We start from the raw sequence: 19,950 nt of genomic DNA on the forward strand, positions 1-19,950 counted from the left end.
TCCAGAACCCCCCTGCTCCAACACCCTCCAGAACCACCCCTGCTCCACACCTCCAGAACCAACCCTGCTCCACACCTCCAGAACCACCCTGCTCCACACCTCCAGAACCACCCCCTGCTCCACACCTCCAGAACCACCCCTGCTCCACACCTCCAGAACCACCCCTGCTCCACACCTCTAGAACCACCCCTGCTCCACACCTCCAGAACCAACCCTGCTCCACACCTCCAGAACCACCCCTGCTCCACACCTCCAGAACCACCCCTGCTCCACACCTCCAGAACCACTCCTGCTCCACACCTCCAGAACCACCCCTGCTCCACACCTCCAGAACCACCCCTGCTCCACACCTCTAGAACCACCCCTGCTCCACACCTCCAGAACCACTCCTGCTCCACACCTCTAGAACCACCCCTGCTCCCCACCTCTAGAACCACCCCTGCTCCACACCTCCAGAACCACCCCTGCTCCACACCTCCAGAACCACCCCTGCTCCATACCTCCAGAACCAACCCTGCTCCACGCCTCCAGATCCCCCCTGCTCCACACCTCCAGAACCAACCCTGCTCCACACCTCTAGAAACACGCCTGCTCCACACCTCCAGAACCACCCCTGCTCTACACCTCCAGAACCAACCAACCCTGCTCACCTCTAGAAACACGCCTGCTCCACACCTCCAGAACCACCCCTGCTCCACACCTCCAGAGCCACGCCTGCTCCACACCTCCAGAACCCCCCTGCTCCACACCTCCAGAACCACCCCTGCTCCACACCTCCAGAACCAACCCTGCTCCACACCTCCAGAACCACCCCTGCTCCACACCTCCAGAACCACCCCTGCTCCACACCTCCAGAACCACCCCTGCTCCACACCTCCAGAACCAACCCTGCTCCACGCCTCCAGATCCCCCCTGCTCCACGCCTCCAGAACCATGCCTGCCCCCCCGCCTCGAGGGCCCTCATCCTGCCGTGGCTGGCTGTCCTCGGGTCTCAGTTAGATGAAACCATGGAGGCCCGTAGTCTTCAGGCTGAAGTGAAGAGGCAGCAGAGGGCTGGGTCTCCTCTTTCTTCTAGGATGCTAGCCTGCTTTGAGGTCCAGAACACTGGAACAACTCGGGCCAGCTGTGTAAGGCATGGGTGGGTCAAGCATCCTGACAAAAGAAAACAAGTGTTTTATTCATTGTCAGGATGCGGGCCTTCTCATCTCCTTTTCCTTTCTCCTCTAACTCATTTCTTTCAGTCTCTAGGGAGCTGGCAAACATCTTTGTTTAGTTACGCAATTGCACAATTGTCCAGATAATTCTCATGTGGTTATTTGAAATGAGCTTGTACAGAGGAAGGCCCGAGGCCCTGAGCAGAGTCCTGAACGGCCTGCCTGGCCCTCGCCTCGGGCTCAAGCCCAGGAACAGCACAGGAGCTGCTCGTAGGAAACAGTCCTCGGGGAGATGCTGGGCATCGCCACGGCACCCTGCACCCCAGCCCTGCGCAGGGAGGCCCAGACCGAGTCGCCTACACATCTTTCCCTGTGCTGTGCAGACTCGCTGGCAGGAGACCATTCACCACACGGAGAGCAAGCTGGAGGCAACCCTGGGGGACATGCTCCTGGCCGCCGCCTGCATTGTCTACAGCGGGGCCCTGACGCCGGAGTTCCGACAGCTGGTCCTCAGGAAGTGGGAATCCTTCAGCGTGAGAAACAACATCTCCCCCTCTTCTGGGTTCTCCTTACTGGATGCCATGGCACCGAAGTACGAGGTAGGACGTCCGGCTGCCCCTGCATGGTGCCGTGTGGCATCGCGTGGGGCAGGGGTGGGGGGCAGGTGTTCCCGTGGGTTTCTTTTCCCTAAGTTAATTTGATAAAATTTTTGAGGCTTTGATTCTTTCTTCTTTTTTAACTCTAATACCTCCGTTAGCTATATCTCATCCTTTAAGCAAAATTCACAGCGTTCCTTGGAAGTCCATGACTTAGTGAATGCCGTGTCCTGACCGGACCCGCAGCGCCGTCCTGGCCACAGCCAGAGGGCAGGCCTGCAGTCAGGACTCCATCACAGCGCTGAAACTGCCTCCAGGATTGGTCAGGAGAGAGCATAATGGGGGAAGTCAATGTTCAGGTGGTACACGACGAAGGGGGAGGGGTCAGAGGAGGAGAAAGCAGGTTTGGGAAGGGAAAGGCAGGAGACAGGAACACAGTGATGAGGAAGTGATCTCAGAAGTGAGGAAGTGATCTTGGTGATGAGGAAGTGACCTCAGTGGTGAGGAAGTGACCTCGGTGATGAGGAAGTGACCTCGGTGATGAGGAAGTGATCTCGGTGGTGAGGAAGTGACCTCGGTGGTGAGGAAGTGACCTCGGTGATGGGAAGTGACCTCGGTGATGAGGAAGTGACCTCAGTGATGAGGAAGTGATCTCGGTGGTGAGGAAGTGATCTCGTTGATGAGGAAGTGACCTCAGTGGTGAGGAAGTGACCTCGATGATGAGGAAGTGATCTCGTTGATGAGGAAGAGACCTCAGTGGTGAGGAAGTGATCTCGTTGATGAGGAAGTGACCTCAGTAGTGAGGAAGTGATCTCGTTGATGAGGAAGTGACCTCAGTGGTGAGGAAGTGACCTCGGTGATGAGGAAGTGACCTCGGTGGTGAGGAAGTGATCTCGTTGATCAGGAACTGACCTCAGTGGTGAGGAAGTGATCTCGGTGATGAGGAAGTGACCTCAGTAGTGAGGAAGTGATCTCGTTGATGAGGAAGTGACCTCAGTAGTGAGGAAGTGATCTCGTTGATGAGGAAGTGACCTCGGTGATGAGGAAGTGACCTCAGTGATGAGGGAGTGACCTCGAAGATGAGGAAGTGACCTCGGTGATGAGAACATGACCTCGGTGATGAGGACGTGACCTCGGTGATGAGGAAGTGACCTCGGTGATGAGGAAGAGATCTCGGTGATGAGGAAGTGACCTCGGTGATGAGGAAGTGACCTCGTGATGAGGAAGTGATCTCGGTGATGAGGAAGTGACCTCGGTGGTGAGGAAGTGACCTCGGTGATGAGGAAGTGACCTCGGTGATGGCGAAGTGACCTCGGTGATGGGGAAGTGACCTCGTGATGAGGAAGTGACCTCGTGATGAGGAAGTGACCTCGGTGATGAGGAAGTGACCTCGGTGATGAGGAAGTGATCTCGTTGATGAGGAAGTGACCTCGGTGATGAGCAAGTGACCTCGGTGATGAGGAAGTGATCTCAGAGATGAGGAAGTGATCTCGGTGGTGAGGAAGTGACCTCGGTGATGGGGAAGTGACCTCGGTGGTGAGGAAGTGATCAAAGTGATGAGGAAGTGATCTCGGTGCTGAGGAAGTGATCTCGGTGCTGAGGAAGTGATTTAAGTGATGAGGAAGTGATCAAAGTGATGAGGAAGTGATCTCGAGGCTGAGGAAGTGATTTAAGTCATGAGGAAGTGACCTCGGTGATGAGGAAGTGATTTAAGTGATGAGGAAGTGACCTCGGTGATGAGGAAGTGACCTCGGTGATGGGGTAGTGACCTCGGTGATGAGGAAGTGACCTCGGTGATGAGGAAGTGACCTCGATGATGAGGAAGTGATCTCGGTGATGAGGAAGTGACCTCGGTGATGAGGAAGTGACCTCGGTGATGAGGAAGTGATCTCGGTGATGAGGAAGTGACCTCGTGATGAGGAAGTGACCTCGGTGATGAGGAAGTGATCTCGCTGATGAGGAAGTGACCTCAGTGATGAGGAAGTGACCTCGGTGATGAGGAACTGATCTCGGTGACGAGGAAGTGATCTCGGTGATGAGGAAGTGATCTCGGTGATGAGGATGTGATGTCATGATGAGGAAGTGACCTCGGTGATGAGGAAGTGATCTCGGTGATGAGGAAGTGACCTCGGTGATGAGGAAGTGACCTCGTGATGAGGAAGTGACCTCGGTGATGAGGAAGTGACCTCGGTGATGGGGAAGTGACCTCGTGATGAGGAAGTGACCTCGGTGATGAGGAAGTGACCTCGTGATGAGGAAGTGACCTCGGTGGTGAGGAAGTGACCTCGGTGATGAGGAAGTGATCTCGGTGATGAGAAGTGACCTCAGTGATGAGGAAGTGATCTCGGTGATGAGAAGTGACCTCGGTGATGAGGAAGTGATCTCGGTGATGAGGAAGTGACCTCTATGATAAGGAAGTGATTTAAGTGATGAGGAAGTGACGTCGGTGATGAGGAAGTGATCTCAGTGATGAGGAAGTGATCTCGGTGATGAGGAAGTGACCTTGGTGATGAGGAAGTGATCTCGGTGATGAGAAGTGACCTCGGTGATGAGGAAGTGATTTAAGTGATAAGGAAGTGACCCCAGTGATGAGGAAGTGACCTCGTTGGTGATGAAGTGACCTCGGTGCTGATGAAGTGACCTCGGTGGTGAGGAAGTGACCTCGGTGATGAAGACGTGATCTCGGTGGTGAGGAAGTGACCTCGGTGGTGAGGAAGTGATCTCAGTGATGAGGAAGTGACCTCGGTGATGAGGAAGTGATTCAAGTGATGAGGAAATGACCTCGGTGGTGAGGAAGTGATCTCGGTGATGAGGAAGTGACCTCGGTGATGAGGAAGTGACCTCGGTGGTGAGGAAGTGACCTCGGTGGTGAGGAAGTGACCTTGGTGCTGAGGAAGTGACCTCGGTGGTGAGGAAGTGACCTCGTGATGAGGAAGTGACCTCGGTGATGAGGAGGTGACCTCGGTAATGAGGAGGTGACCTCGGTGGTGAGGAAGTTACCTCGGTGGTTAAGAAGTGATCTCGGTGATGAGGAACTGACCTCAGAGATGAGGAAGTGATCTCAGTGATGAGGAAGTAACCTCGGTGATGGGGAAGTGATCTCGGTGCTGAGGAAGTGATCTCAGTGATGAGGAAGTGATCTCGGTGATGATGAAGTGACCTCGCTGGTGAGGAAGTGATTTAAGTGATGAGGAAGTGACCTCGGTGATGAGGAACTGACCTCGGTGATGAGGACGTGATCTCGGTGCTGAGGAAGTGACCTCGGTGGTGAGGAAGTGACGTCGGTGCTGAGGAAGTGACCTCGGTGGTGAGGAAGTGACCTCGTGATGAGGAAGTGACCTCGGTGCTGAGGAAGTGATATCGGTGCTGAGGAAGGGATCTCAGTGATGAGGAAGTGATCTCGGTGATGAGGAAGTGACCTCGCTGGTGAGGAAGTGATTTAAGTGATGAGGAAGTGACCTCGCTGGTGAGGAAGTGATTTAAGTGATGAGGAAGTGACCTCGGTGATGAGGAAGTGACCTCGGTGATGAGGAAGTGACCTCGGTGCTGAGGAAGTGACCTCGGTGGTGAGGAAGTGACCTCGGTGCTGAGGAAGTGACATCGGTGCTGAGGAAGTGATCTCAGTGATGAGGAAGAAATCTCAGTGATGAGGAAGTGACCTTGGTGATGAGGAAGTGATCTCGGTGATGAGAAGTGACCTCGGTGGTGAGGAAGTGATCTCGGTGATGAGGAAGTGACCTCGGTGATGAGGAAGTGACCTCGGTGATGAGGAAGTGACCTCGGTGGTGAGGAAGTGATCTCGGTGCTCAGGAAGTGACCTCGGTGGTGAGGAAGTGACCTCGTGATGAGGAAGTGACCTCGGTGATGAGGAGGTGACCTCGGTAATGAGGAGGTGACCTCGGTGGTGAGGAAGTTACCTCGGTGGTTAAGAAGTGATCTCGGTGATGAGGAACTGACCTCAGAGATGAGGAAGTGATCTCAGTGATGAGGAAGTAACCTCGGTGATGGAGAAGTGATCTTGGTGATGAGGAAGTGACCTCGGTGATGAGGAAGTGACCTCGGTGATGAGGACGTGATCTCGGTGGTGAGGAAGTGACCTCGGTGGTGAGGAAGTGATCTCGGTGGTGAGGAAGTGACCTCGGTGATGAGGAAGTGATCTCTGTGATGAGGAAGTGACCTCGGTGGTGAGGAAGTGACCTCGGTGATGAGGAAGTGATCTCGGTGAAGAGGAAGTGATCTAGGCGATGAGGAAGTGATCTCGGTGATGAGGAAGTAATCTCGGTGGTGAGGAAGTGATCTCGGTGATGAGGAAGTGATCTAGGCGATGAGGAAGTGATCTCAGTGATAAGGAAGTGATCTCGGTGATGAAGAAGTGACCTCGGTGATGAGGAAGTGACCTCGGTGATGAGGAAGTGATCTTGGTGATGAAGAAGTGACCTCGGTGATGAGGAAGTGATCTCAGTGATGAGGAAGTGACCTCGGTGATGAGGAAGTGATTCAAGTGATGAGGAAATGACCTCGGTGGTGAGGAAGTGATCTCGGTGATGAGGAAGTGACCTCGGTGATGAGGAAGTGACCTCGGTGGTGAGGAAGTGACCTCGGTGGTGAGGAAGTGACCTCGGTGCTGAGGAAGTGACCTCGGTGGTGAGGAAGTGACCTCAAGATGAGGAAGTGACCTCGGTGATGAGGAGGTGACCTCGGTAATGAGGAGGTGATTTCGGTGGTGAGGAAGTTACCTCGGTGGTTAAGAAGTGATCTCGGTGATGAGAAACTGACCTCAGAGATGAGGAAGTGATCTCAGTGATGTGGAAGTAACGTCGGTGATGGGAAAGTGATCTCGGTGGTGAGGAAGTGACCTCGGTGATGAGGAAGTGATCTTGGTGATGAAGAAGTGACCTCGGTCATGAGGAAGTGATCTCAGTGATGAGGAAGTGACCTCGGTGATGAGGAAGTGATTCAAGTGATGAGGAAATGACCTCGGTGATGAGGAAGTGACCTCAGTGATGAGGAAGTGACCTCGGTGGTGAGGAAGTGACCTCGGTGGTGAGGAAGTGACCTCGGTGCTGAGGAAGTGACCTCGGTGGTGAGGAAGTGACCTCATGATGAGGAAGTGACCTCGGTGATGAGGACGTGACCTCGGTAATGAGGAGGTGACCTCAGTGGTGAGGAACTTACATCGGTGGTTAAGAAGTGATCTCGGTGATGAGGAACTGACCTCAGAGATGAGGAAGTGATCTCAGTGATGAAGAAGTAACCTCGGTGATGGGGAAGTGATCTCGGTGATGAGGAAGTGATCAAAGTGATGAGGAAGTGATCTCGGTGCTGAGGAAGTGATCTCAGTGATGAGGACGTGATCTCGGTGATGAGGAAGTGACCTCGCTGGTGAGGAAGTGATTTAAGTGATGAGGAAGTGACCTCGGTGGTGAGGAAGTGATCTCGGTGATGAGGAAGTGACCTCGTGATGAGGAAGTGACCTCGGTGATGAGGAAGTGACCTCGGTGATGAGGTAGTGACCTCGGTTATGAGGAAGTGACCTCGGTGATGAGGAAGTGACCTCGGTGCTGAGGAAGTGATCTCGGTGATGAGGAAGTGACCTCGGTGATGAGGAAGTGATCTCGGTGATGAGAAGTGACCTCGGTGATGAGGAAGTGATTTAAGTGATAAGGAAGTGACGTCGGTGATGAGGAAGTGACCTCGTTGGTGATGAAGTGACCTCGGTGCTGATGAAGTGACCTCGGTGGTGAGGAAGTGACCTCGGTGCTGAGGAAGTGACCTCGGTGATGAGAAAGTGCCCTCGGTGATGAGGAAGTGACCTCGTTGGTGATGAAGTGACCTCGGTGCTGATGAAGTGACCTCGGTGCTGAGGAAGTGACCTCGGTGATGAGGAAGTGACCTCGGTGATGAGGAAGTGACCTCGGTGATGGGAAGGTGACCTCGGTGGTGAGGAAGTGACCTCGGTGATGAGGAAGTGATCTCAGACATGAGGAAGTGATCTCGGTGGTGAGGAAGTGACGTCGGTGGTGAGGAAGTGACCTTGGTGATGGGGAAGTGACCTCGGTGGTGAGGAAGTGATCAAAGTGATGAGGAAGTGATCTCGGTGCTGAGGAAGTGATCTCGGTGCTGAGGAAGTGATTTAAGTGATGAGGAAGTGATCAAAGTGATGAGGAAGTGATCTCGATGCTGAGGAAGTTATTTAAGTGATGAGGAAGTGACCTCGGTGATGAGGAACTGGTTTAAGTGATGAGGAAGTGACCTCGGTGATGAGGAAGTGACCTCGGTGATGGGGTAGTGACCTCGGTGATGAGGAAGTGACCTCGGTGATGAGGAAGTGACCTCGGTGATGAGGAAGTGATCTCGGTGATGAGGAAGTGACCTCGGTGATGAGGAAGTGATCTCGGTGATGAGAAGTGACCTCGGTGATGAGGAAGTGATCTCGGTGATGAGGAAGTGACCTCGGTGATGGGGAAGTGATCTCAGTGATGAGGAAGTGATCTCGGTGATGAGGAAGTGACCTTGGTGATGAGGAAGTGATCTCAGTGATGAGAAGTGACCTCGGTGATGAGGAAGTGATTTAAGTGATAAGGAAGTGACCCCGGTGATGTGGAAGTGACCTCGTTGGTGATGAAGTGACCTCGGTGCTGATGAAGTGACCTCGGTGGTGAGGAAGTGACCTCGGTGATGAAGACGTGATCTCGGTGGTGAGGAAGTGACCTCGGTGGTGAGGAAGTGATCTCGGTGGTGAGGAAGTGATCTCGGTGATGAGGAAGTGACCTCGGTGGTGAGGAAGTGATCTTGGTGGTGAAGAAGTGACCTCGGTGATGAGGAAGTGATCTCAGTGATGAGGAAGTGAGCTCGGTGATGAGGAAGTGATTCAAGTGATGAGGAAATGACCTCGGTGGTGAGGAAGTGACCTCGGTGATGAGGAAGTGACCTCGGTGGTGAGGAAGTGACCTCGGTGGTGAGGAAGTGACCTTGGTGCTGAGGAAGTAACCTCGGTGGTGAGGAAGTGACCTCGTGATGAGGAAGTGACCTCGGTGATGAGGAAGTGACCTCGGTGATGAGGAAGTGACCTCGGTGATGGGAAGGTGACCTCGGTGGTGAGGAAGTGACCTCGGTGATGAGGAAGTGATCTCAGACATGAGGAAGTGATCTCGGTGGTGAGGAAGTGACGTCGGTGGTGAGGAAGTGACCTTGGTGATGGGGAAGTGACCTCGGTGGTGAGGAAGTGATCAAAGTGATGAGGAAGTGATCTCGGTGCTGAGGAAGTGATCTCGGTGCTGAGGAAGTGATTTAAGTGATGAGGAAGTGATCAAAGTGATGAGGAAGTGATCTCGATGCTGAGGAAGTTATTTAAGTGATGAGGAAGTGACCTCGGTGATGAGGAACTGGTTTAAGTGATGAGGAAGTGACCTCGGTGATGAGGAAGTGACCTCGGTGATGGGGTAGTGACCTCGGTGATGAGGAAGTGACCTCGGTGATGAGGAAGTGACCTCGGTGATGAGGAAGTGATCTCGGTGATGAGGAAGTGACCTCGGTGATGAGGAAGTGATCTCGGTGATGAGAAGTGACCTCCGTGATGAGGAAGTGATCTCGGTGATGAGGAAGTGACCTCGGTGATGGGGAAGTGATCTCAGTGATGAGGAGTGATCTCGGTGATGAGGAAGTGACCTTGGTGATGAGGAAGTGATCTCAGTGATGAGAAGTGACCTCGGTGATGAGGAAGTGATTTAAGTGATAAGGAAGTGACCCCGGTGATGTGGAAGTGACCTCGTTGGTGATGAAGTGACCTCGGTGCTGATGAAGTGACCTCGGTGGTGAGGAAGTGACCTCGGTGATGAAGACGTGATCTCGGTGGTGAGGAAGTGACCTCGGTGGTGAGGAAGTGATCTCGGTGGTGAGGAAGTGATCTCGGTGATGAGGAAGTGACCTCGGTGGTGAGGAAGTGATCTTGGTGGTGAAGAAGTGACCTCGGTGATGAGGAAGTGATCTCAGTGATGAGGAAGTGAGCTCGGTGATGAGGAAGTGATTCAAGTGATGAGGAAATGACCTCGGTGGTGAGGAAGTGACCTCGGTGATGAGGAAGTGACCTCGGTGGTGAGGAAGTGACCTCGGTGGTGAGGAAGTGACCTTGGTGCTGAGGAAGTAACCTCGGTGGTGAGGAAGTGACCTCGTGATGAGGAAGTGACCTCGGTGATGAGGAGGTGACCTCGGTAATGAGGAGGTGACCTCGGTGGTGAGGAAGTTACCTCGGTGGTGAAGATGTGATCTCGGTGCTGAGGAAGTGATCTCGGTGATGAGGAAGTGACCTCGGTCAAGAGGAAGTGATCTCGATGTGAGGAACTGATCTCGGTGATGAGGAAGTGATCTCAGTGATGAGGAAGTGATCTCGGTGATGAGGAAGTGACCTCGCTGGTGAGGAAGTGATTTAAGTGATGAGGAAGTGACCTCGGTGATGAGGAAGTGACCTCGGTGATGAGGACATGATCTCGGTGCTCAGGAAGTGACCTCGGTGGTGAGGAAGTGACCTCGGTGCTGAGGAAGTGACCTCGGTGGTGAGGAAGTGACCTCGTGATGAGGAAGTGACCTCGGTGCTGAGGAAGTGATATCGGTGCTGAGGAAGGGATCTCAGTGATGAGGAAGTGATCTCGGTGATGAGGAAGTGACCTCGCTGGTGAGGAAGTGACTTAAGTGATGAGGAAGTGACCTCGCTGGTGAGGAAGTGATTTAAGTGATGAGGAAGTGATCTCGGTGATGAGAAGTGACCTCGGTGATGAGGAAGTGATCTCGGTGATGAGGAAGTGACCTCGGTGATGAGGAAGTGACCTCGGTGATGAGGAAGTGACCTCGGTGGTGAGGAAGTGACCTCGGTGGTGAGGAAGTGACCTCGGTGCTGAGGAAGTGACCTCGGTGGTGAGGAAGTGACCTCGGTGCTTAAGAAGTGATCTCGGTGATGAGGAACTGACCTCAGAGATGAGGAAGTGATCTCAGTGATGAGGAAGTAACCTCGGTGATGGAGAAGTGATCTCGGTGATGAGGAAGTGACCTCGGTGATGAGGAAGTGACCTCGGTGATGAGGACGTGATCTCGGTGGTGAGGAAGTGACCTCGGTGGTGAGGAAGTGATCTCGGTGGTGAGGAAGTGACCTCGGTGATGAGGAAGTGATCTCGGTGATGAGGAAGTGACCTCGGTGATAAGGAAGTGACCTCGCTGATGAGGAAGTGACCTTGGTGATGAGGAAGTGATCTCGGTGATGAGGAAGTGATCTCGGTGGTGAGGAAGTGATCTCGGTGATGAGGAAGTGATCTAGGCGATGAGGAAGTGATCTCAGTGATAAGGAAGTGATCTCGGTGATGAAGAAGTGACCTCGGTGATGAGGAAGTGACCTCGGTGATGAGGAAGTGACCTCGGTGGTGAGGAAGTGATCTCGGTGATGAGGAAGTGACCTCGTGATGAGGAAGTGACCTCGGTGGTGAGGAAGTGACCTCATGATGAGGAAGTGACCTCGGTGCTGAGGACGTGACCTCGGTAATGAGGAGGTGACCTCGGTGGTGAGGAACTTACCTAGGTGGTTAAGAAGTGATCTCGGTGATGAGGAACTGACCTCAGAGATGAGGAAGTGATCTCAGTGATGAAGAAGTAACCTCGGTGATGGGGAAGTGATCTCGGTGATGAGGAAGTGATCAAAGTGATGAGGAAGTGATCTCGGTGCTGAGGAAGTGATCTCAGTGATGAGGACGTGATCTCGGTGATGAGGAAGTGACCTCGCTGGTGAGGAAGTGATTTAAGTGATGAGGAAGTGACCTCGGTGGTGAGGAAGTGATCTCGGTGATGAGGAAGTGACCTCGTGATGAGGAAGTGACCTCGGTGATGAGGAAGTGACCTCGGTGATGAGGTAGTGACCTCGGTTATGAGGAAGTGACCTCGGTGATGAGGAAGTGACCTCGGTGCTGAGGAAGTGATCTCGGTGATGAGGAAGTGACCTCGGTGATGAGGAAGTGATCTCGGTGATGAGAAGTGACCTCGGTGTTGAGGAAGTGATTTAAGTGATAAGGAAGTGACGTCGGTGATGAGGACGTGACCTCGTTGGTGATGAAGTGACCTCGGTGCTGATGAAGTGACCTCGGTGGTGAGGAAGTGATCTCGGTGCTGAGGAAGTGACCTCGGTGATGAGAAAGTGCCCTCGGTGATGAGGAAGTGACCTCGTTGGTGATGAAGTGACCTCGGTGCTGATGAAGTGACCTCGGTGCTGAGGAAGTGACCTCGGTGATGAGGAAGTGACCTCGGTGATGAGGAAGTGACCTCGGTGATGGGAAGGTGACCTCGGTGGTGAGGAAGTGACCTCGGTGATGAGGAAGTGATCTCAGACATGAGGAAGTGATCTCGGTGGTGAGGAAGTGACGTCGGTGGTGAGGAAGTGACCTTGGTGATGGGGAAGTGACCTCGGTGGTGAGGAAGTGATCAAAGTGATGAGGAAGTGATGTCGGTGCTGAGGAAGTGATCTTGGTGCTGAGGAAGTGATTTAAGTGATGAGGAAGTGATCAAAGTGATGAGGAAGTGATCTCGATGCTGAGGAAGTTATTTAAGTGGTGAGGAAGTGACCTCGGTGATGAGGAAGTGATTTAAGTGATGAGGAAGTGACCTCGGTGATGAGGAAGTGACCTCGGTGATGGGGTAGTGACCTCGGTGATGAGGAAGTGACCTCGGTGATGAGGAAGTGACCTCGGTGATGAGGAAGTGATCTCGGTGATGAGGAAGTGACCTCGGTGATGAGGAAGTGATCTCGGTGATGAGAAGTGACCTCGGTGATGAGGAAGTGATCTTGGTGATGAGAAGTGACCTCGGTGATGAGGAAGTGATCTCGGTGATGAGGAAGTGACCTCGGTGATGGGGAAGTGACCTCGTGATGAGGAAGTGACCTCGGTGATGAGGAAGTGACCTCGTGATGAAGAAGTGACCTCGGTGGTGAGGAAGTGACCTCGGTGATGAGGAAGTGATCTCGGTGATGAGAAGTGACCTCGGTGATGAGGAAGTGATCTCGGTGATGAGAAGTGACCTCGGTGATGAGGAAGTGATCTCAGTGATGAGGAAGTGACCTCGGTGATGAGGAAGTGATTTAAGTGATGAGGAAGTGACCTCGGTGATGAGGAAGTGATCTCAGTGATGAGGAAGTGATCTCGGTGATGAGGAAGTGACCTTGGTGATGAGGAAGTGATCTCGGTGATGAGAAGTGACCTCGGTGATGAGGAAGTGATTTAAGTGATAAGGAAGTGACCCCGGTGATGAGGAAGTGACCTCATTGGTGATGAAGTGACCTCGGTGCTGATGAAGTGACCTCGGTGGTGAGGAAGTGACATCGGTGATGGAGACGTGATCTCGGTGGTGAGGAAGTGACCTCGGTGGTGAGGAAGTGATCTCGGTGGTGAGGAAGTGATCTCGGTGATGAGGAAGTGACCTCGGTGGTGAGGAAGTGATCTTGGTGATGAAGAAGTGACCTCGGTGATGAGGAAGTGATCTCAGTGATGAGGGGTGACCTCGGTGATGAGGAAGTGATTCAAGTGATGAGGAAATGACCTCGGTGGTGAGGAAGTGATCTCGGTGATGAGGAAGTGACCTCGGTGATGAGGAAGTGACCTCGGTGGTGAGGAAGTGACCTCGGTGCTGAGGAAGCGACCTCGGTGCTGAGGAAGCGACCTCGGTGGTGAGGAAGTGACCTCGTGATGAGGAAGTGACCTCGGTGATGAGGAGGTGACCTCGGTAATGAGGAGGTGACCTCGGTGGTGAGGAAGTTACCTTGGTCGTTAAGAAGTGATCTCGGTGATGAGGAACTGACCTCAGAGATGAGGAAGTGATCTCAGTGAAGAGGAAGTAACCTCGGTGATGGGGAAGTGATCTCGGTGATGAGGAAGTGATCTCAGTGATGAGGAAGTGATCTCGGTGCTGAGGAAGTGATCTCAGTGATGAGGAAGTGATCTCGGTGATGAGGAAGTGACCTCGCTGGTGAGGAAGTGATTTAAGTGATGAGGAAGTGACCTCGGTGATGAGGAAGTGACCTCGGTGATGAGGACGTGATCTCGGTGCTGAGGAAGTGACCTCGGTGGTGAGGAAGTGACCTCGGTGCTGAGGAAGTGACCTCGGTGGTGAGGAAGTGACCTCGTGATGAGGAAGTGACCTCGGTGCTGAGGAAGTGATATCGGTGCTGAGGAAGTGATCTAGGCGATGAGGAAGTGATCTCAGTGATAAGGAAGTGACCTCGGTGATGAGGAAGTGACCTCGTTGGTGATGAAGTGACCTCGGTGCTGATGAAGTGACCTCGGTGGTGAGGAAGTGACCTCGGTGCTGAGGAAGTGACCTCGGTGATGAGGAAGTGACCTCGGTGATGAGGAAGTAATCTCGGTGGTGAGGAAGTGATCTCGGTGATGAGGAAGTGATCTAGGCGATGAGGAAGTGATCTCAGTGATAAGGAAGTGATCTCGGTGATGAGGAAGTGACCTCGCTGGTGAGGAAGTGATTTAAGTGATGAGGAAGTGACCTCGCTGGTGAGGAAGTGATTTAAGTGATGAGGAAGTGATCTCGGTGATGAGAAGTGACCTCGGTGATGAGGAAGTGATCTCGGTGATGAGGAAGTGACCTCGGTGATGAAGAAGTGACCTCGGTGATGAGGAAGTGACCTCGGTGGTGAGGAAGTGACCTCGGTGGTGAGGAAGTGACCTCGGTGCTGAGGAAGTGACCTCGGTGGTGAGGAAGTGACCTCGGTGCTTAAGAAGTGATCTCGGTGATGAGGAACTGACCTCAGAGATGAGGAAGTGATCTCAGTGATGAGGAAGTAACCTCGGTGATGGAGAAGTGATCTCGGTGATGAGGAAGTGACCTCGGTGATGAGGAAGTGACCTCGGTGATGAGGACGTGATCTCGGTGGTGAGGAAGTGACCTCGGTGGTGAGGAAGTGATCTCGGTGGTGAGGAAGTGACCTCGGTGATGAGGAAGTGATCTCGGTGATGAGGAAGTGACCTCGGTGATAAGGAAGTGACCTCGCTGATGAGGAAGTGACCTTGGTGATGAGGAAGTGATCTCGGTGATGAGGAAGTGATCTCGGTGGTGAGGAAGTGATCTCGGTGATGAGGAAGTGATCTAGGCGATGAGGAAGTGATCTCAGTGATAAGGAAGTGATCTCGGTGATGAAGAAGTGACCTCGGTGATGAGGAAGTGACCTCGGTGATGAGGAAGTGACCTCGGTGGTGAGGAAGTGATCTCGGTGATGAGGAAGTGACCTCGTGATGAGGAAGTGACCTCGGTGGTGAGGAAGTGACCTCATGATGAGGAAGTGACCTCGGTGCTGAGGACGTGACCTCGGTAATGAGGAGGTGACCTCGGTGGTGAGGAACTTACCTAGGTGGTTAAGAAGTGATCTCGGTGATGAGGAACTGACCTCAGAGATGAGGAAGTGATCTCAGTGATGAAGAAGTAACCTCGGTGATGGGGAAGTGATCTCGGTGATGAGGAAGTGATCAAAGTGATGAGGAAGTGATCTCGGTGCTGAGGAAGTGATCTCAGTGATGAGGACGTGATCTCGGTGATGAGGAAGTGACCTCGCTGGTGAGGAAGTGATTTAAGTGATGAGGAAGTGACCTCGGTGGTGAGGAAGTGATCTCGGTGATGAGGAAGTGACCTCGTGATGAGGAAGTGACCTCGGTGATGAGGAAGTGACCTCGGTGATGAGGTAGTGACCTCGGTTATGAGGAAGTGACCTCGGTGATGAGGAAGTGACCTCGGTGCTGAGGAAGTGATCTCGGTGATGAGGAAGTGACCTCGGTGATGAGGAAGTGATCTCGGTGATGAGAAGTGACCTCGGTGTTGAGGAAGTGATTTAAGTGATAAGGAAGTGACGTCGGTGATGAGGAAGTGACCTCGTTGGTGATGAAGTGACCTCGGTGCTGATGAAGTGACCTCGGTGGTGAGGAAGTGATCTCGGTGCTGAGGAAGTGACCTCGGTGATGAGAAAGTGCCCTCGGTGATGAGGAAGTGACCTCGTTGGTGATGAAGTGACCTCGGTGCTGATGAAGTGACCTCGGTGCTGAGGAAGTGACCTCGGTGATGAGGAAGTGACCTCGGTGATGAGGAAGTGACCTCGGTGATGGGAAGGTGACCTCGGTGGTGAGGAAGTGACCTCGGTGATGAGGAAGTGATCTCAGACATGAGGAAGTGATCTCGGTGGTGAGGAAGTGACGTCGGTGGTGAGGAAGTGACCTTGGTGATGGGGAAGTGACCTCGGTGGTGAGGAAGTGATCAAAGTGATGAGGAAGTGATGTCGGTGCTGAGGAAGTGATCTTGGTGCTGAGGAAGTGATTTAAGTGATGAGGAAGTGATCAAAGTGATGAGGAAGTGATCTCGATGCTGAGGAAGTTATTTAAGTGGTGAGGAAGTGACCTCGGTGATGAGGAAGTGATTTAAGTGATGAGGAAGTGACCTCGGTGATGAGGAAGTGACCTCGGTGATGGGGTAGTGACCTCGGTGATGAGGAAGTGACCTCGGTGATGAGGAAGTGACCTCGGTGATGAGGAAGTGATCTCGGTGATGAGGAAGTGACCTCGGTGATGAGGAAGTGATCTCGGTGATGAGAAGTGACCTCGGTGATGAGGAAGTGATCTTGGTGATGAGAAGTGACCTCGGTGATGAGGAAGTGATCTCGGTGATGAGGAAGTGACCTCGGTGATGGGGAAGTGACCTCGTGATGAGGAAGTGACCTCGGTGATGAGGAAGTGACCTCGTGATGTAGAAGTGACCTCGGTGGTGAGGAAGTGACCTCGGTGATGAGGAAGTGATCTCGGTGATGAGAAGTGACCTCGGTGATGAGGAAGTGATCTCGGTGATGAGAAGTGACCTCGGTGATGAGGAAGTGATCTCAGTGATGAGGAAGTGACCTCGGTGATGAGGAAGTGATTTAAGTGATGAGGAAGTGACCTCGGTGATGAGGAAGTGATCTCAGTGATGAGGAAGTGATCTCGGTGATGAGGAAGTGACCTTGGTGATGAGGAAGTGATCTCGGTGATGAGAAGTGACCTCGGTGATGAGGAAGTGATTTAAGTGATAAGGAAGTGACCCCGGTGATGAGGAAGTGACCTCATTGGTGATGAAGTGACCTCGGTGCTGATGAAGTGACCTCGGTGGTGAGGAAGTGACATCGGTGATGGAGACGTGATCTCGGTGGTGAGGAAGTGACCTCGGTGGTGAGGAAGTGATCTCGGTGGTGAGGAAGTGATCTCGGTGATGAGGAAGTGACCTCGGTGGTGAGGAAGTGATCTTGGTGATGAAGAAGTGACCTCGGTGATGAGGAAGTGATCTCAGTGATGAGGGGTGACCTCGGTGATGAGGAAGTGATTCAAGTGATGAGGAAATGACCTCGGTGGTGAGGAAGTGATCTCGGTGATGAGGAAGTGACCTCGGTGATGAGGAAGTGACCTCGGTGGTGAGGAAGTGACCTCGGTGGTGAGGAAGCGACCTCGGTGCTGAGGAAGCGACCTCGGTGGTGAGGAAGTGACCTCGTGATGAGGAAGTGACCTCGGTGATGAGGAGGTGACCTCGGTAATGAGGAGGTGACCTCGGTGGTGAGGAAGTTACCTTGGTCGTTAAGAAGTGATCTCGGTGATGAGGAACTGACCTCAGAGATGAGGAAGTGATCTCAGTGAAGAGGAAGTAACCTCGGTGATGGGGAAGTGATCTCGGTGATGAGGAAGTGATCTCAGTGATGAGGAAGTGATCTCGGTGCTGAGGAAGTGATCTCAGTGATGAGGAAGTGATCTCGGTGATGAGGAAGTGACCTCGCTGGTGAGGAAGTGATTTAAGTGATGAGGAAGTGACCTCGGTGATGAGGAAGTGACCTCGGTGATGAGGACGTGATCTCGGTGCTGAGGAAGTGACCTCGGTGGTGAGGAAGTGACCTCGGTGCTGAGGAAGTGACCTCGGTGGTGAGGAAGTGACCTCGTGATGAGGAAGTGACCTCGGTGCTGAGGAAGTGATATCGGTGCTGAGGAAGTGATCTCAGTGATGAGGATCTCGGTGATGAGGAAGTGACCTCGCTGGTGAGGAAGTGATTTAAGTGATGAGGAAGTGATCTCGCTGGTGAGGAAGTGATTTAAGTGATGAGGAAGTGACCTCGGTGCTGAGGAAGTGACCTCGGTGATGAGGAAGTGACCTCGGTGCTGAGGAAGTGACCTCGGTGGTGAGGAAGTGACCTCGTGATGAGGAAGTGACCTCGGTGCTGAGGAAGTGATATCGGTGCTGAGGAAGTGATCTCAGTGATGAGGAAGAAATCTCGGTGATGAGGAAGTGACCTTGGTGATGAGGAAGTGATCTCGGTGATGAGAAGTGACCTCGGTGATGAGGAAGTGATTTAAGTGATAAGGAAGTGACCTCGGTGATGAGGAAGTGACCTCGTTGGTGATGAAGTGACCTCGGTGCTGATGAAGTGACCTCGGTGGTGAGGAAGTGACCTCGGTGCTGAGGAAGTGACCTCGGTGATGAGGAAGTAATCTCGGTGGTGAGGAAGTGATCTCGGTGATGAGGAAGTGATCTAGGCGATGAGGAAGTGATCTCAGTGATAAGGAAGTGATCTCGGTGATGAAGAAGTGACCTCGGTGATGAGGAAGTGACCTCGGTGATGAGGAAGTGATCTTGGTGATGAAGAAGTGACCTCGGTGATGAGGAAGTGATCTCAGTGATGAGGAAGTGACCTCGGTGATGAGGAAGTGATTCAAGTGATGAGGAAATGACCTCGGTGGTGAGGAAGTGATCTCGGTGCTGAGGAAGTGACCTCGGTGGTGAGGAAGTGACCTCGTGATGAGGAAGTGACCTCGGTGATGAGGAAGTGACCTCGGTGATGAGGAGGTGACCTCGGTGGTGAGGAGGTTACCTCGGTGGTTAAGAAGTGATCTCGGTGATGAGGAACTGACCTCAGAGATGAGGAAGTGATCTCAGTGATGAGGAAGTAACCTCGGTGATGGGGAAGTGATCTCGGTGATGAGGAAGTGATCAAAGTGATGAGGAAGTGATCTCGGTGCTGAGGAAGTTATCTCAGTGATGAGGAAGTGATCTCGGTGATGAGGAAGTGACCTCGCTGGTGAGGACGTGATCTCGGTGGTGAGGAAGTGACCTCGGTGGTGAGGAAGTGATCTCGGTGGTTTGGAAGTGATCTCGGTGATGAGGAAGTGACCTCGGTGGTGAGGAAGTGATCTTGGTGATGAAGAAGTGACCTCGGTGATGAGGAAGTGATCTCGGTGATGAGGAAGTGATTCAAGTGATGAGGAAATGACCTCGGTGGTGAGGAAGTGATCTCGGTGATGAGAAAGTGACCTCGGTGATGAGGAAGTGACCTCGGTGATGAGGAAGTGACCTCGGTGGTGAGGAAGTGACCTCGGTGGTGTGGAAGTGACCTCGGTGCTGAGGAAGTGACCTCGGTGCTGAGGAAGTGACCTCGGTGATGAGGAGGTGACCTCGGTGATGAGGAGATGACCTCGGTGGTGAGGAGGTTACCTCGGTGGTTAAGAAGTGATCTCGGTGATGAGGAACTGACCTCAGAGATGAGGAAGTGATCTCAGTGATGAGGAAGTAACCTCGGTGATGGGGAAGTGATCTCGGTGATGAGGAAGTGATCAAAGTGATGAGGAAGTGATCTCGGTGCTGAGAAAGTGATCTCAGTGATGAGGACGTGATCTCGGTGATGAGGAAGTGACCTCGCTGGTGAGGAAGTGACCTCGGTGATGAGAACGTGATCTCGGTGCTGAGGAAGTGACCTCGGTGGTGAGGAAGTGACCTCGGTGATGAGGAAGTAATCTCAGTGATGAGGAAGTGACCTCGGTGATGAGGAAGTGATTCAAGTGATGAGGAAATGACCTCGGTGGTGAGGAAGTGATCTCAGTGATGAGGAAGTGACCTCGGTGATGAGGAAGTGACCTCGGTGGTGAGGAAGTGACCTCGGTGATGAGGAAGTAATCTCAGTGATGAGGAAGTGACCTCGGTGATGAGGAAGTGATTCAAGTGATGAGGAAATGACCTCGGTGGTGAGGAAGTGATCTCAGTGATGAGGAAGTGATCTCAGTGATGAGGAAGTGACCTCGGTGATGAGGAAGTAACCTCGGTGGTGAGGAAGTGACCTCGGTGGTGAGGAAGTGACCTCGGTGCTGAGGAAGTGACCTCGGTGGTGAGGA

General features: G+C 52.9%; 1 protein-coding gene across 1 annotated transcript in view; it reads left to right on the top strand.

The window, feature by feature from the left end:
• Positions 1-1,007: 1,007 nt before the first annotated feature.
• Positions 1,008-19,950, top strand: part of LOC150039802 (dynein axonemal heavy chain 14-like) — a gene marked incomplete at its 3' end in the record, with an annotated part of 148,942 nt that continues 129,999 nt past the window's right edge. Inside the window, exons 1-2 of the mRNA XM_090327586.1 lie at positions 1,008-1,127; positions 1,538-1,753. Coding sequence (XP_090183712.1) covers positions 1,008-1,127; positions 1,538-1,753 — 336 coding nt within the window. The remainder of the gene's footprint in view (positions 1,128-1,537; positions 1,754-19,950) is intronic.

This window comes from Megascapheus bottae, unplaced genomic scaffold (assembly GCF_031878675.1).
Source record: "Megascapheus bottae isolate mThoBot1 unplaced genomic scaffold, mThoBot2.hap1 HAP1_SCAFFOLD_277, whole genome shotgun sequence".
Taxonomy (NCBI): Eukaryota; Metazoa; Chordata; class Mammalia; order Rodentia; family Geomyidae; genus Megascapheus; species Megascapheus bottae.